Raw genomic sequence first — 17,095 nt, 5'->3', positions numbered from 1 at the left:
TCTCTCTCTCTCTCTCTCTCTCTCTCTCTCTCTCTCTCTTTTTCTTTCTCTCTCTCTTTCTTTCTCGCTCTGCTCCTCTTTCTCTTTTTATGTTATTGTACTGCGAACGAAATTGCTCCCGACGTTGTTTGCAACGTTTCGGCGCACGGTGCACACGCTACGTCACGTGCATTGTTTTTGGACGACGCGCGCTTTTTCTCGGACTTCGAGTCTAACAACTTAACGGGAACGGAGTTTGCGTGATTAACAACGAATTGACAACGAATCACGACGGGAATAAAGTAACGGGACGCGACAATCCACTGGCGAGATTTGTTGCGATTTGTTTCTGCTATTTATCGAGTGGCGAACGTGTGGCGCGATTGCTTTTGAAACTGGCATCTCCATGCATTCCCCTTCTTTTTCCTTTATCTTACCCGGATTATTCCTGTTGTGACAGTCGTTACATATGTATAGGATGTCCCGTAACCATCGAATGTCTATCGGGACAGAAATTTCGCGGCGAACACGAGACCGAAACTTTTCTCCACAGAACATTTCGCGGGTTCCCGCATAGAAATCTCCCAAGATTTTCCCAGATGTAGTATAGATTCTGATTAGAATGCCTAAATTTCACCCAAAATTGGTTATTCCACTACAATATTAATTGAGAAACACCATGGGAATCCACGTTTTTTTATTCGGTAATGTCGGTGTACTTTTGTATTATCAAACAGAGAAAATTTTACTTTTATACTAACTACTGCATTCAATAGAATAAAATATCAAAAAAATAAAATATTGTTAAAACAACTTTGAGCACTAACTAGTGAGATTATTTTCAAAGTCAACATGTTTTGTTCGCGCTTTTTTCATTCGGTAATATTCGGCATATTTTTGTATTATCAAATAGGGAACTCTACTTTTATACGAACTATTGCATTCAATGGATAAAATATCAAAAAAATATAAATATATATTGTTATGATTTTATATTTTGAGCACTGATTAGTGAAATTATTTGTAAAGTCAATATTTTTATTCAACTCCAACGTAAAGTGAACAAATATTGGGAAAACTTTGGGCGTGTCCGCTTAGAATCGCATGTTTGAAACATTACATTTCTTTCCAGAGCTCATAATTATTTAGGGAAATCGGGCTGGGTTCCAATTGGTTTCCAAGGAAATTTTCTATGTGGGGTAACGTCGTTTACATGAATCCTCAATATCGCGTCTCTCGCGATTAAGTCTGAAACGTTTAAAGCCCCAGCCGGAATGGCGGAGGAGCAATTATTGTTGGCATGCGGAATGAAATGATATTACCGTAACAAGCAGCGGCCGAATTAAATTCAAATTACAGTGTCGGTGTGAACGCGATAGTTAACGCCCTATCGCGTGCGTTATCTCCGCTGTTATAAACCGGTTCGTGGAGGAACACGCGTTACTTTTGCCGGGTATAAGCGCTAATTTTTCCAAGAAACCGTCGCGACGTCTCGCAATCGAATGAATAACAGACGGAGCGCTGATTGGGCTGTACGGCGCGAGGTGAAACGAGAAACACTTACTGATAAATATTAGCTCGGCCATCATTACTATTATGGCACATCGATACTATAATTCGCGAATCGTTTGCGTCACCTTTCGCGAAGAGTCGTCTCGCCGTTCGTGGAAAGATCGCCATTCGTAGCTGGATTCCATGGATTCCCTCATCTCGCTTAATTGCAAATGATACATATTGCGGATCCGGTTTTGACACGTAACACGTGTACAGCTGGAGAGAAGCGTCGTACAATTAAAACTTAATTAAGCGTCGCGGATCACGATCGGTATTTATGTGTTGCGCGCCGGGACATAAATCGAATGGGAAAAATATTCCCGTCGATGCATTGACAAACAGAGCCTTGTGTTCTTGCCTAACGAGCCGTCTCGATATCGCTAACGTTATGCCCGCTGGCGTTTTAACGCGCGCTCCGGCGACAATATCGTTGACGATATATCGCGTTATATTTGTACGACGCGTAACGTGAAAATATGACGTTACCAGACGACCGGCGACTGGAAAAACTGTATTGTCAACTTTTTGTCTTCTTGACAATTTTGGTCATTCCGATATTGCGTAACGTCACATTGGCTGCAACTCGCGAGAGAAAGAAAAAGAGAGAGAGAGAGAGAGAGAGAGAGAGAGAGAGAGAGAGAGAGAGAAAGAGAGAGAAAGAGAGAGAGCGAAGCTTTAACGAAGATTAAATATAAAACATTCGAATGGAGTCCCACGTTTTCTCTCTCCCTCTTCCTCCACTTTTCCCCGTCCATCCGCGCACACAAAAGTACACCCGACGTACGCAGACTACACTGAGAAAAAAAGTAGTTGGATCGACAAAATCGGTGGTTAAAGCAATATCTAGCGAACAAACTACGCGTTGCTGCAACAATCTGTCACGTTGATATAGTTACCGACTAAATCGCAATTATTGAGTCAAATTCGTCCCGAGTCGAAATCTGGGAGGAGAGAAGGTTGTACTTTCGATATTTCATTTAACTACTTAACTACTTTGACACTCCGAAGCATATATCAACCTATTTTGATCCTATTTGACCTACTGACTTCAACAAGAGGTCCTCTTCAGAACCAGCAAGTGGCATTTTGTGCATTTCCTGCCACTTAGAGACGCTAAGTAGGACTTCAGTTTCCACTTGTGTTAAACACACACTGCTCCTTCAGAATATACAGACGTTGGAAAGTTCAGACTGAAAGTAGGGCTAAAATTTCGAGAAACTCGGGCATACAGTAACTACGTAATTCGCTCAATCGTCTAAACGTTTTGCTGTAACGAATTTTGTTCGTTCAAACAAGGCTTCATTAACTCAACCACTTCCTTTTTCTCAGTGTGATATACTGTAATATTTAATTCAAGACGCATTAAAGCAGGAGAAACTCGCGGGAGAGGGTCAAAGCATTCATTATTAACGGGAACTACATCCGGCTCTCTGAGAGATCGTTACGGCGCGAGACAAATGTGTAACGATCGCGCATTTCATTGTATGCCTCAACGTCGCTAAATGAAACAAATATCTTAAGCGTTAATGGGTCCGTCGAAGAAAGTTGCGCACCTTGTGACAATTTCCGGTATCCATTTCGACTGAATCGCGCCAAGTGAGAACCGGGGGCGAATAGGGAAAGGAGCGAACAATGCGCGACGTTGGCATAAAGATATCACAGGCGGGGGTGGAGGTTGGAGGAGGGTGAGAGACAGGGAGAGAGAGACGAACGGAGACACCGTCGCGCCGATAGCGTCGTCGTTACAAGTTGAGGAAGAGGAGGAGCAGGAGGAGAAAGAGAAGAAGAGGCAGGAAAGAGACGGGATGGAAGACAGTGCCGATTATTCGCTAAATGTTTATTTAGGCGCTGTCGCAACGCGTACCGATCTTTCCCGCCGCTTCCGCCGCGATCCGTCTCTCTCATCCGGTTTCCCGTAGAAGTGCGCGCATCTGTCTCGGTTCTCATCTCCGCCGGGTGCTAGGAGACTCGACACAGGCCGGCTCGCGAGCGAGAACAGGCGCGAAAGTCGAAGGATTGTTCTAATTACAGGGGATCGGTCCGCGGGGGCGACAGAGGAGGAGACGGGAGGGCGAGAAAGACGGAGGGAACGGTTTATACACAGTCGGGAATATTTCACGGAAATCCCCCGACCGAGCCAGCTCGACTCGAGCCGGCATTTATCCTCGTCTTTATGCACGAACGCGTTGCCCCGTAAGTGGATTCGAGCGGATTTATAAGCTAATGATCGTTATACCGCGGTTTCCGATTGCGCGCGCGTTCCACCGTAATCGTCCTGACTAGGAGGTCGACCGATCGGTCGGTCGCTCGGTGGTCGTTCGGTCGGTCCTTCGAGGAGCTAACGCGCCCAGAGATTACTCGAGAAGTTTCCTAATCTCGGCGTAGGGCGTGAAATTCCCTTCGACACGCTGCATCGTACATGCGAATCGTGCGTTCGCGGATACCCGCATAGAAAATTTCTGGGGATCTAATTGGGATCCAGCCTGATCTTCCGAAATTGTGGCTTTAGAAGTGTAATGTTTCAAACATGAGATTCTGAGTAGAGAAAGCCGAAGTCTTCCCAGTATCCTTTTTGGTTTTCGCTTTTACGTTACAACTGAAATAAAACACGTTGACTTTTCAAATAATTTCATTATTCGGTAAACTATTCAAAGTATTTTAAAAGTATTTTTTGTTTTAATTTTAAAAGTATCTTTCGATTTTCTATTTTCTTTTAAAAGTATTTTTTAAATTTTTATTTCATCGAATAGTTGGTGTAAAATTTGGACTTCAGGTTTAGTACTATAAGAATATATCGATATTACCGATTGTGTGAAAAGAGTACGAATTTCTATAGTATTTTTGTTTCGATTCTAGACGGAGAACTCATGTTTGGGATAAGAATGGAATTCCTAATTGGTATTGTAATCAATTTTGAGACAAATTTGGGTATTCTAATCGGAATCTATGTTATATCCGGGAGAATCTTGGGAAATTTCTATGTGAGAATATGAACGACGAAGTGTATGCATAGTTCTCGATATTCGTAATTGATAATCTCCTGCAAATCTTCGGATAAGTGGTAGTGCAGATTTATAAGCGAGGATGGAAGCGCAGAGAGACACGCACTTTTCTCGTTCCGCTCGCGAGCCCGATGTTATCGTTGACGAAGAGAGTTATCACAAGCTGGCTTTTTTCTCTCTCTATCTCTCTCTCGCTCTCTCTCTATCTATTTGTCTCTCCGGTATACATTTTCGCACGTATACATTTTAACAAACTGGATTCACGCTAGATCGATGTTGGCGCACGATCGCGAACCTGTTAAGGTAGGGAATTGCATGTTTCGTCGACGCTCTCCCTCTCGCTGTCTCTCTCTTTTTCATTCGTTTCGCTCTCTTACGCGGAAGTATCGTCTTACGATTTATGCGCCGTGCTTCATTTTACAGTCATTAGTTCGAGATAACAGGCGTCGTAGTTGCGCTGCAGCAACGTATGCGCACTTATTTCCCTCGGACTAATCGATAGTACGACGCGATGTGCACATCAGCGCGCTCCCCGCAGAGCTGATGCGGATGCAATTTGTCTCTCAATCGTTATTCAATAAAGTCCTCGGTAAAGTTGAAGCGGATCTATCTTGTAACTCGATTACCTCTAATGACGTTTGTTCACAATGCGTTGTTAGCAATTCGTGCACGCTAACGTACACGTGGAAAAAAGGGGAACGCGATATTTCCAGCCTCGCTATCGCTCGAGGAAATTGGACGGAAAGAGGAATCGCGTCGTTGAGAGAAATGGCACGGAGCGAATGGCAAAAAGAGATATATGTAGAAACTTAAGGTTATTTTCAATTTGGCATTAATCGACAGATGTGTAAACCAATCGATGTAATAAAGCGCCCACGTTGTTTTCGAACGGAATTAAATAATTAATTAAGCGCACGAAGCCAGCAAGCGTTACAACATCAACGTGTTTACAGCGTTATCAAATTTTCATTTATCTGCGTATAATACAATTCAATTAAACAAGCGGAGCATTCGCAACAAGATGACGTTGCTTTAAGTCCTTTCCCCGTGTCGTCGCGATTGCGCGAATTTTTTTGGAGACGTTTTAATACAAAAACACACACACACACACACACACAAGCGTGTACACGCGTGCGTAAAACACAGATACATATTGAACAGAGATATTTGAAGTTCCTGCAGTCTTCCTAAACGCGTACAAAATTTCCGGGAGATTTAAATGGAGGGAACGGCAACAATGTGTCGGTTATGCGCGCTCGTGGCTCGGTATGTGCAAAGTAAATAGCGCTCAAAAAGCGGTACTTGAAAAAGTCTAAAGTTTCGCGGAAGAAAATCTCGTGCCGCGCGACTATTATTCGACTGCCGAGCGTTTCTACGCGTCGCTTGTAAACGCCGCATCTGGCGCGGTGCAATACGCATCTCGTCTTTTTATACAGGTCTGGATTTAAGTATCCGACCGCTTGTGCAGGTAGAACTCGTTAAACTGAGTGGAAAAATCCTTCATCAATTTGTAAACAACCACAGCAGCAGCAATTGAGAGAGCAGCTTGCTTTAATCGATCATGATACTTGACTCATGCAAATGGGTAATGAAAGCACGACATGGACACGCGCGGGGACGCATGTCAAAGAGATTGCTCTTCATTTCCTATCTCTATATCAACTTATTTGCAAGTTATAGCAGTTTAAAGCCGCGGCATCGACGCATCAACCTTCGGCGTTGGCGTCAGGCCGAACGTGCCATCTGCTATCGCAGTCAACAAATTGTTTTCATGCTATCTTCCCCTAAAAGTGAAATTAACGACCACGCGGCTGCAGCGAGCACGTGAGTGGTGCGACCTATTCTTATCCAGGTCGCAAAATGGGACAATCGCCACTTGTCGGGCCTCGCGATTGAGAATCTAAGCACAGACTTTTGCATAACGTATAAAGGAATCAACCAAAGTTCTTTATTTCCCACTTGAGGATGGAAATAAAAGACTCTGATTGATTCTCTTATGCGTTATGCAAAAATCTATGCTCAGGCCCAGACTGTCGTGTGACGTTTAGCCTCAGGGCCGTCAACTTCAAAAGACCTACGGGATTCCCTCTAATTTTTGAAAAATTCTTATTGAAACTAATGTCATATTATTGTTATGATTTTGATCTTAATTTCTATTAATACAATTATTGTTAATAAAATCGTTATAATCTTAATTATTAATTTTAATTTTAATTTGTTATAATTATACTAATATAAATACATTGGTAGTGTAGACAGAAACATATAATATTATGCGACAATAACATGGAAGATTGGTTTTACAGTTTAAGGGCGGTATCCCGTAAATCTTTTTAAGTTGACGCTCCTGAGATCAATGCAGCTTGCGACGCTATTTCCTCGGCGCGCGATGTTTGCTTCTGCTGTCTGAGCGATCATGTGGTCGCAGCAAGCACGTGACCGCGCATCGTCCTTGTCTTTGGGACCGCGGAGTGCGGATAGCGAGCCGCGGTCGCTGCCTGTGCAAGGTGCATCGCTTCCCAAAATAGCGTCGCAGAATTCGGCTATTGTTTTCATTCGGACATCGCGTCCCGACCTACCCTACGACGCGTAAAAAGGCCGACCGATCGAGCGCGCGGATCGATACAGACGTCAATAATTCTGCTTGTAAACGTCGCAGCGACTTGAAACAGAAACTATTAGAAAGGAAAAATTGTCGCGCTTTCGAAGGACGCGAGATCGTGCTTCTGTAGAACAAGAATCGATTAGCATATGTAAATGCAAAAGACGTCGGTGTTTATGTTTGCGTCAGAGTGCAGATTAATCTATAACCGTCAATAACCGTCAATGGGAATTCTTGACTCTTGCAATGCAAGTGTCAGTTTCACGTCGCTCCTTCGAACACGCCACCCGGGTGGGCGAGACATTTCTCTTCAGATTCAAAGATTTTCTTCTGATTGTCTACAAGACTCATTTCACCGTATTCTTATGCACCCATTTGCCAACTTTCTTTCATTAATCTTAATAATTGTGGCAATTCAACAAAATAACAGATGATTTTTTTAATTCGTTTTAATGAGTTTCACTTGAGTTTTGCACGAACGGCTGGATATCTAAATACAAACAGGCTGTGTATATTGTACGAGATGCAGCCCGCGAGTCTATCGGTGTAGAAACGGTTTCTTCTGCTTCCTCTTCTTATTCTTCTCTTCGTCAAAATAAACAGCCGTCTACAAACTGTTTGCACACGAACGCAATATCCTATCCCGTTCGACTTAATCTACGAAACCGAGCTATTCTTGCTTTTTCTCTTTTCTCTCTCTCTCTCTCTCTCTCTCTCTCTCTCTCTCTCTCTCTCTTTCTCTTTCTCTCTCTCTCTTTCGTTCCCTTTCATCGAAGAACTATGATTAAATTTATATTTCGGGAATCTTTCGCGCGTCTCTTCATCGAAGTTCCGCTTGAAAACTTATGTGTAACCGCGTGTAAACTCTCCTTCTGATATTTTCTAGTTACGCCATTGTATTTTCTTTCATCTTTTCTTGCGCTTTACTTTCAATGTTCTATTTCTCGTCTTCCTCTTCGAGTGGCGAGAAGGGGGAGAATCGTCGCGGATCGGTGTGTTTTCCTCATTATGCGAGGTCAAGTTGGGGGATCGATTTAGACCGTCGTGTAACCCATCTTTGCTTACACCGCGTGTCCGCACACTGTAAGCGCGCGCGCCTAAAGAAGCATCGCCGTTTGTTTCGCGATAAATCGCACCCGCACTTAGCAGCAATTGGATTCTAAGTCGTGGATGCGGGTACCTGATAGACCGATAAAGCTCTCCATCCCTTTTACGCGAAATCGAACGGGTGGCGGCGGGTTTATCGGCCCCCAGTGGCCGCGTTGAGGAACGGCGGATCCTTTCGACGTTCTCCTTTTTTTCCTTTTTCTTCTTTTTTTCCGCCTTTTTCCATCTTTTATTTTATTTTATTCTTAGGTGGAGAGGAAAGAGCGCGCGAGTTCCGGTTTGACTCGTCATGAAATTCCCGCGGGACGCCGCTATTTAATTTAATGGCACGGCGATCCGCTCTTTCTCTGCTTCTTCGCGAGCGCGACAGAAAAAACAGGCAAGTGGGAAGGAATGTTTGACGTGAACAAACGATGGAAACATTCCCGTGCAACCACGTCCCTGAATCAACCGGTAACGTACGTAATTAGAGCGGGGCGTAATAAAATGCGATGTGACTCATCTTTTGTATACGGCTCGCGGCGCATCGCTAATAATTGTGAAAATATTGTGACGTCCACGCATTTTATAGGCGATTAAAAGCCGTATGGAGCGAGAGAGGGAAATGCATCGCGCGCGACGCACACACAGGTCTCACGAGTCCATTCTGTCGCGCGCGGATGTTGGTTGAGCACGGCGAATTTTATCCGTCACGTGTCGTGAGAAACAAAATTCGCGCGTGTTGTTGTTGGCTCGCGCTTTATATTTCGGTATCTCGTGCTCGGCGCGCTATTGCCCGTCGTGCGCGCAGCGCCAAAGTAGACGCGGACGTGTATTTTTGGAAAATAAAAAAGCGACATGGGAGTGTTTTAAGTAACGCGCGTTGCGAGTGTACACACGTCGTTGACTGCGTTTGCATGCGGGAAATTTTGTTTAGAGCTTGTGTTTCTGTTACTTTAGATATTAAATGCAACTGAGAAAGGAGCGGTTTGCGCAAGATTTTTACGATATCGAGTCGGTAATTTAATCTGCTGTTTCTTCCCTCGCGTCTCTTCCGTTTTGCGTGTCTCTCTCTTTCTCTCTCCCTCTTCGCCGTTTCTTTTTATCCTTTGCCTTTTCTCTCTTTCTCTCTCTCTCTTTTCACGAGATAGCGCACAAGTCGGTTTTTATATTTTTAATGAAATTCGATTTCCAACTCGGCCAGGGCTTGTAATGGAGTCAGAGAAAATTAAAAGTGCGTTATGAATATTTCATTGGCTAATTGCATAGCGCGAGGAATATCAATCTGGTAAAGCGCGCGGACGAACAAGCACAGTTAGATCAGTGAAATTTCATCGCGCATATTAAAAATTTTGTTATAACTTATTTTTCTGGATAACGTATATGGTAACATTGACGTGTTACGCAAATTACATTTAATATTATTCGTCTGTTCATTACGCATGCAATTGCGGCCCGTTTTACATCTTTTAGAAAAAAATTTAATTAATCTATCTTTCTTTCCGTATTTCTCAGCTCAGATGTTAATATCTTCCAGGTGTCAACGAAGACAACTCTCGTCTCACTGACTCCTTTAATCCTTCATTTTATCTCACCCTCTTTTCCGTATTGGTTTCTTAACAATTTATGACCAAAAAAGGGATAAAAGTAAATCACGGTATATTCTAACGCAAAATAATTAAATAAATAATAACAACGATGACTGACATTGGTCACTTGTTAACGAAGTTACACGATTGAATCAATCAGCTATCGAATTTATCGAGAAACTCCAACAATCGTCAGACTCGCCGTCAAAGGGCACTTAAGCGTATATTACCTTCGCGAAATCGAAGACCTATCAACGCCACGTAAGGGCACTCGCGTGGTCATAATCATCATCGTCACATCGCGCTTCGCAACATAAAAATCGAAGCGGCCCGTTGCGCAACTTCCGTCGCCGCGGGGCTCGGGAAATGGGCTTATCTACCTTTGAAGACGCTGTCATATTATACGACACGCGCTGTCCTCGCGCCGGACGTAAAGGAATTGAATCTGGTTTTCGGTCGCCCGGTCCGATCCGCGATCTCAAAACATCCATTTTACATTTTCCGGAGCAGCGGGCTGGAAGGACACCGCCAATATGCCCGGAACTGGGTCGATGGATGGATCGCAGCCATGTCGGTGAACAAGGACGAAGAGGTGGGACACGTTGGCAGAGGAAGAGCAGAGGACCAGTGGCGGGACAACGCGGGAGGGGTGGCGAGGGGGGGGATAGAGCGAGGGTGAAACCAGGAGCAGGTCGAGCGCGAGAGGTCGGTCCGTGCCAGGGTGATGGTCGATTGTAAATTCGCGTGGTTCGTCATGGCGCGTTGTATCATTCATCCCCTGTGCGCGTTCTAGGAATACAACGCGTAAAGGGAGGCCAGGAGGGCAGATGGTGGATAGCGAGTCCCGGGCTTTAGTGATAATTGAATGAGCCGGCGTTGTATCACTGCGGGATTTCGTGCGGCATCGACCCTGCGTCCTGCGACCCCTTCCGCCTGCTTGCTTGCTTGCTTGCTTGCCTGCCTGCCTGCCTGCCTGCCCGCCCGTTCAGTCGGTCGCTTCGTCCTGCACAATTTGCAAACGCACGCACGCACGCACGCACGCACGCACGCACGCACGCACGCACGGAGGCACGTAGACACGCACGCGTGTACACGTTCGCGCGTATCCGCGTGACGCAGTTGACCCGTATACGTAAAAATAACAAACCCAAGGACGGCGGACGTGCGCGTTGATTAACGCTGTTCAACTGCGCTCACGTTGTGTCACGGCTGCGTGCGATTCGACCTGGTTTCGCGAGGAATGTATGATAGTGCGGTAAGATTGAAAGGGGATTGTCTTGTCCTCAGGTCATTGCACGAGAGACGATTGATTTTCCAGTAAATCTTTTAATAATTCGGTAACATAGAGAAACGATCGTTCTCTCTTGTCAGACTCAGTCCTCGAGCGCCATTTGTCTCTCGCGACTTTTCCTCGCCAAGATACCGACGAGCTGCGAATCCCAAACGGAAAGCCCCAATATTGCGCGCCATTGTTCAGCGCGAACATTGCACTATAACGCGCCGCGCACGTGGCGCCGTTCAGTCGGTGGCAAAGGGGCCGCGTGGCGCTTTTGAAAACTTTAGATGGTTCAAACGCCTGGTATATATCTCGGCGAAAAAGCGACGTACGAGGGGCGAAACAAACGCCAATCTTACCGGCATCTCGCGCGTGCTCTTGTCACGATACGACGTGTACGATTACAGCCTAGGTGGTGCACACGCGATATATCGTTGCACAGAGACGATCTATGGTCATACCAAAATGTATCTAGATAGAGGAAAGAGAAGGTGTATGCCCAAAGCTTCTGTCGTGTCAAACGCGCCAAGTTTCTCGCGCGCAATTCGTTCGAAAAAACGTCGCGCGGACGTTTCTATGTGATCCGTCGTTGTTTTCAAATGGTACACGCGCGATTTTCACAGGTCAGAGACCGTATTTTGAATGTATACGCTAAGTGCACCTTTTCGACTTCCCGACTGAAACAACGCGCTATGCGCGACGTTCATATAAAAATAAAAAGCTCAGTAGCGCGTGACCAGCTTAAACGTCACAGGGGTCCAGAATAAAGGTGCAGAATCCAGCTATACAATTCAGCGTCAAACACACTATGCGAGAATTTTATTTATGGTTGTTGCACAATCGTAGACAGAAAGGATGTCCGTAATTTTAGGAGTGAGTTTGTATATCCTCCGTGTCTCGTTCATTGAGAGAATTTCAACAGGGAAATTCTCCCATTGGGAAAAAAGGGACGAGTTCGCAAAAATTTATTCCTAAAATTACGGACTATCTCTCTGTCCGCGATTGTACGTTTACGAGCACTCGGAATTAAGAATTGACTGATTCAATGCTGTGCCAGTATCGGGCCGATCGGGTCGAAAATCCACCTGGCATTCGCCGACACAGGGTCGATCACAAAACTCTACATGGCCTGTCGGTTGAATTACTGTTTTAAATCTTTGAAATTTAAGCGCTAGCGATAGCGAGGCGAATTGTGCGATTTATACGACGCGAATGACATTAGTGATTGGTGGTGTGTTATTTCACATGTAACTGTCCCATTTCGTTGCGTGTGTGACTTATTACTCGCACTTATCGTCGTTCATGCTGCAACGGCTCGTATTTTATCGATTTTAAGGACAAGCTCGTTTCGAAATTACGGTGTCGCAGGATTCGCGACGGCCGGCTCTACGATCCGATGTTAAAGCGACGTTTCTTGATGTACGATTTGTCGTGGTATCGACGTTGCCGTGATCCCTTGTACTTGCGAATCACTTCGATAAGTTAAGAAAAGAAAAATAAAAGAAAAAAGAAGCAGTATCAAATAACGAAAGATGGCGAGTCTCTTTGGAAAATTCTATTTTTAAGCTGCAAGCTCGGCGGAACTTTGACGAATTCTCACGGGAACGGTGTTTTTAACCTACTTCCTCGACATTTCATATCCCCAGTCGGGAAGTTGCAAAATGTTACTCGGCGTTACACGAGTTTGCCGTAGTTCGCCTCTCGTTTCGGTCCCCGAATTTTCCTCGATCGCGAGTCTCGTCTTCGCGAGCTGTACGTACGTTGCTCACGAATAAAAGCACTTGAGGATAGAGGGAGCGAGCGAGAGTCTCCGCGACGACCGAGTGTGTGTATTTTAATCGCGCGGGACATGGAGGAGGAGGAGGAGAAAAAGGGTATACATCGTACGTCGATAACGGCGGGGAAACTCGGCGAAACAGACATTCCGGTTAGTTTCTCGTGGCACGGCCAGAAACGAAGCATTACCCTGGCGCGTAACCCGACATTCCCCATGTCCACAACCTTGCTTTAATTCTTAAGCCGTAAGAAATTGACCAACCACAGTTCAATATTTTTAAAATAATCGACTAATAGTCGACTGGTTCGTCAATTTATTACGGCTTAAAGCAAGGTTGTGGACAAGGGGTTAGTGTCGCCCGTGTAAGGGGCGCCGCACACGAACTGACATAACAGTCACGTAAGACATACCATAAAAATGGATCAATTACAATCAAGTATTCACAAAAATGGCGACCTTACGGTTCGACGATACTCAAAGTGATTGGTCAATTCTTACGGTACGTCTTACGGTACGTCTTACGTTACTGTTATGTCAATTTGTGTGTGAAGGGCCCTTCTTACGCCCGTCTCGCCACGGCGCGAGGGCTCTTCCTTACTTTTTCCCCGGACGTGCCTTACGTTACTCGCGGTCGCGTCGAGTACCCGGCATCATGCAAGTACCACGAGTTTCATGAAAAATCGGAAAAGTTGAACGTATCGCACGGGAGCGAGATCCCTCGGATCCTTCGTGCTCGACGGGACACGGCCGAAGGAGTGCGAGAAGGGCGGAAACTTTCCGAAAACACGTACTGCTCGGAGTAAATTTTAATAATGTCTCGTCTATTATTAAACTCTCGCGCCGTTCCCACCGCCTCGCTAAGGAAACAAGACGCTCTACGACTTCGAAATTTCTCTATTCCTTTTTTTTTCGTCTCTCCGGGACCCGGCCGGTCCCGTGTGCCGATGTGCAGAGACGCGGCATGGGTATCGTGAAACGAGGTCGGCGCGGCGTCGTGAATCATCTACAATGTTCCGAACATTTCGTGTATTCTCTACAAAAAAAAAGGGAGAAAAAGAGCAAGAGAGGATTGAAAAAATCAACCGGTAGTATAAACGACTCGAAATTGCGGAATTTTTGATCGATCAAATCTCGCGAGCGCGCAGATGGAAACAGAGAGGAAAAAAGAGAGAAAGAGAGCAAGGGAACAAGAGAACATTACACCTCGTCATCGAATTTCGCGTAAACTTCGCTCTAATGGGATTTGAATCTCGAACTTAGTTACCGAGACACTTGACGCTGAAAATGAAAAATTAATCGCTCGAATGTCCGGCAAGGCGAGAGAGCAACTTGCTCCCGCGGGGTATTTTTTTCCTCTTTCACCCTTTTATCCAGCCCAAGAGAGAGGAAACGCGCCGCGTGTCCGGGATTATTAATCGTCCCCCTTCGACTTCTTCCGCGATGTCGGCGGTCTTAACGGGCGTGCGCAGCCTGATGCGGTCGCGTATACACGCCGACGTGCCGAAAAGGGGTGCGCGGCGCGAAGGAAAAATGGTGTAACGGCGGTATAGCAGTAGTATAGCGCGCGGCAAGGACGGGGAGGGGGAGTGCAGCGTTTGCGGACCGTTACTCGGAGAATTTATGTTCACGAGCCGTTGTCGCCGCCGTGGTGGGTCCTACGAGAGGAAAAGACGTATCTACGCGCGCGCGACGATATACGCCGGCCCTTTTTACAGCGACGGCGGCTAACGGGCGGCGCGATGGCGATCGGTAGACGTAGGCGAAATAGCGCCCCGTGGCCGGGCATGAAACGGCTTTCACGGCTTGTAAAACCGCGCTATCAAAATTGGATTCGTAACCGAGACCGGTAGGTACTTCCTGTCGGGAAAAGTTCCGCGGCGAAAGGCCGTCGCCCATCGATTTCTGCAATCGGACGGAGCGCGGGATGCGTTGACCCGTGAATGCTCGCGTCACGAAACACGATTACGAGACGCGACGTGTACCGATTCCCTCGGGAGAGAAATACGAAATATACGGCGTATATTCGCCGATATATATACGCTCGCCGCTGCAGCCCGGAAAGGGGACGATTCCCCAAGTAGAGAGATAAGTCGAAATTGTAGAATAAACTTCTCGCGCGCACTACGACGCTCTCGACGCGAAATCGATCTCGAACATTCGCAAAAAAAAAAAGAGAGAGAGAGAGAAAAGAAATAGAGAGAGAAAAACAGATAAAAAGAATATCAAAATTGTTATTAAAGCACGCGCACAGAAAGATCTCGCTCACCCGGGAGCCCTCGGATAAATCGCGCGATCGGGAAATAAGTACCCCTGAGAACGAAATCCGAGCGAGACGAACGCACGAACAGCGAGAGCGGATCCTCTGGCGAATCGCGTACGGGACTTACGTCGCGTCTAAGCTCTCAGAATGTCTTGATCCGCAATCGTATCCAAGTAGCAGCCCGCAAACATATCCCTATTTCTTGACTAACGATCGATCCTCTATCGATATTACCTTCTCGCTCGGACATCGACATCGATACCGTTGCTGTGAACGCTCGTTCGCAAATCTCCTCGGCAAACGTCGAGCAAGCTGCCGAGTCGAAATTTCAGACCTGAACTTTCCGGCATCTGTGTACTGTGAAGAATCAGTGTATGTTTAATACGCATGGAAACTAATTTAGAGGTACCTCTAAGTAGTAGAAAACGCATAAAATGCCGCTTGTACGATTCTAGAGAGAACTACTGAGCAAAGTTAGTATGTTACATAGAATCAAAGTTAGTAGGTTACTAGGGGAAAATCAAAGGGGACTGAGATTTCAAGTAGGTGTTGGATGGAATATTAAGGTCGAATGTGTATGGAATCACAAAATTTCGAACTAAGCTGCCGGATGATAAACGCAATTTTTCGAGGACTGAGCAGCTTCGGACGGGGAATTTCTCTCTCTCTTTCTCGTTCTTTCTGCTCGAGAGAATTCAGCCCTTCTCGCCTTTGCTTGTCGTTTCTTGGTCAAAGGGCCACGTATGTACCTACGTACGTACGTACCTAGCTACGTACGTATCGCGATATCGTCGGGACACACGGTCGCACGAGGGCACTTTACTAAACGGTCGATAGAAGGCGGCCGCGCGCCGTGCTCGCGATGAAATACGAGCGCGACGCGCCAGCTGGCTCGTATCGTCGGGAACAATGTTTCGTATGTTCACGGCGCGGCTCCAAAAGCGACGCCACTGGAACTTGTCGTGTATACGGCCACTCTTTGTTCGAAGAGCCGCTCCCGAATTGCGAGGAGTTCGCCGCGCGGAGTCCTTCAAGCCGGGCTGAGTCACCCGCTTCTGCTCCGGAATAGAACGATCGTACTTTTTGCCAGGACTAAGACAATAATATGGGTGAACAAGGAGCGTTGACAGTCTCCAAAGAGGCGCAGTGAGGACGTCGGAAGTTCTTTTGTTCCGTCAAAAATAGCGCACACGCGAGTGCGCGATAAAATTCTGTTCGAATTCGAGAGGTAATAATAACGATATTATATGCATCCTGCGAAGAATCCGATCGAGACGCCCTTAGCGGGATTTGCTTAACACTTGATTGACCTCACTCTTTGCGGATTGGAAAGAGAAGTAGAGAGAGAGAGAGAGAGATAGAGAAGGAGGATTCGAGTGCGTCTCATCGTTTCATTTCCGATCTGTCATTTTATCGATGGGATATTTAAAGTTGCATATTAAAAAACATGAAAAACGCCCGCCAGCAAATTTTTCCGCGAGAGAAAATTGACATTTAGATGTTCTTCGTTAGAAGGTCGATCGTTACAATTAAAAACCGAGGGAAGATGTAAGAGTGCGGCCTGGTTCCAAGAGCGTGCTTTCAAGTCGATATTTTAGTTCCACATTAATTGCACGAATTTTTCGTTGAGGAACCAATGGAGAATCTCGAGATATCCCGAGTCGAATTTTTGGTCGACAGGTATAATCCCGAAATTTGAAAAGACGTCTCGAAAAATCACAATCCTGAAAAATGAGTACAGGGATAATATTTCGAGATATTGAAAACATGAAGTTGTCCCACACAGAGTTATACACGGAAAAAACAATATGGTTGATCCATACAGAAATCTGGTTGTGCCAACCAGATTCAATAGTAAAATACAGAACAACTATTTATGTGGTTGCTGTAACCAAAGAGCAATGGCTGAGTTACTTATGTAGCAGCAGTGATAATACATGGTTAATACAAACGCGGCTTTTTAGGCGGTT

General features: G+C 45.8%; 2 protein-coding genes across 10 annotated transcripts in view; one reads left to right on the top strand and one right to left on the bottom strand.

The window, feature by feature from the left end:
- Positions 1-10,721, top strand: part of LOC116845496 (uncharacterized protein CG10915) — a 63,085-nt gene extending 52,364 nt beyond the window's left edge. Inside the window, exon 7 of the mRNA XM_032818260.1 lies at positions 10,323-10,721. Within this exon, the coding sequence (XP_032674151.1) occupies positions 10,323-10,550 (228 nt within the window). The 3' untranslated portion in view covers positions 10,551-10,721. The remainder of the gene's footprint in view (positions 1-10,322) is intronic.
- The window catches only part of LOC116845494 (nephrin), a 338,079-nt gene that overhangs the window by 36,351 nt on the left and 284,633 nt on the right, over positions 1-17,095 (bottom strand). The gene's annotated exons all lie outside the window — the stretch shown is intronic.

The sequence above is a fragment of the Odontomachus brunneus genome, unplaced genomic scaffold (assembly GCF_010583005.1).
Source record: "Odontomachus brunneus isolate Ranch 3 - 2012 unplaced genomic scaffold, Obru_v1 Obru_scaffold_052, whole genome shotgun sequence".
Lineage (NCBI taxonomy): Eukaryota > Metazoa > Arthropoda > Insecta > Hymenoptera > Formicidae > Odontomachus > Odontomachus brunneus.
This window is presented reverse-complemented; position numbering and strand designations above follow the sequence as displayed.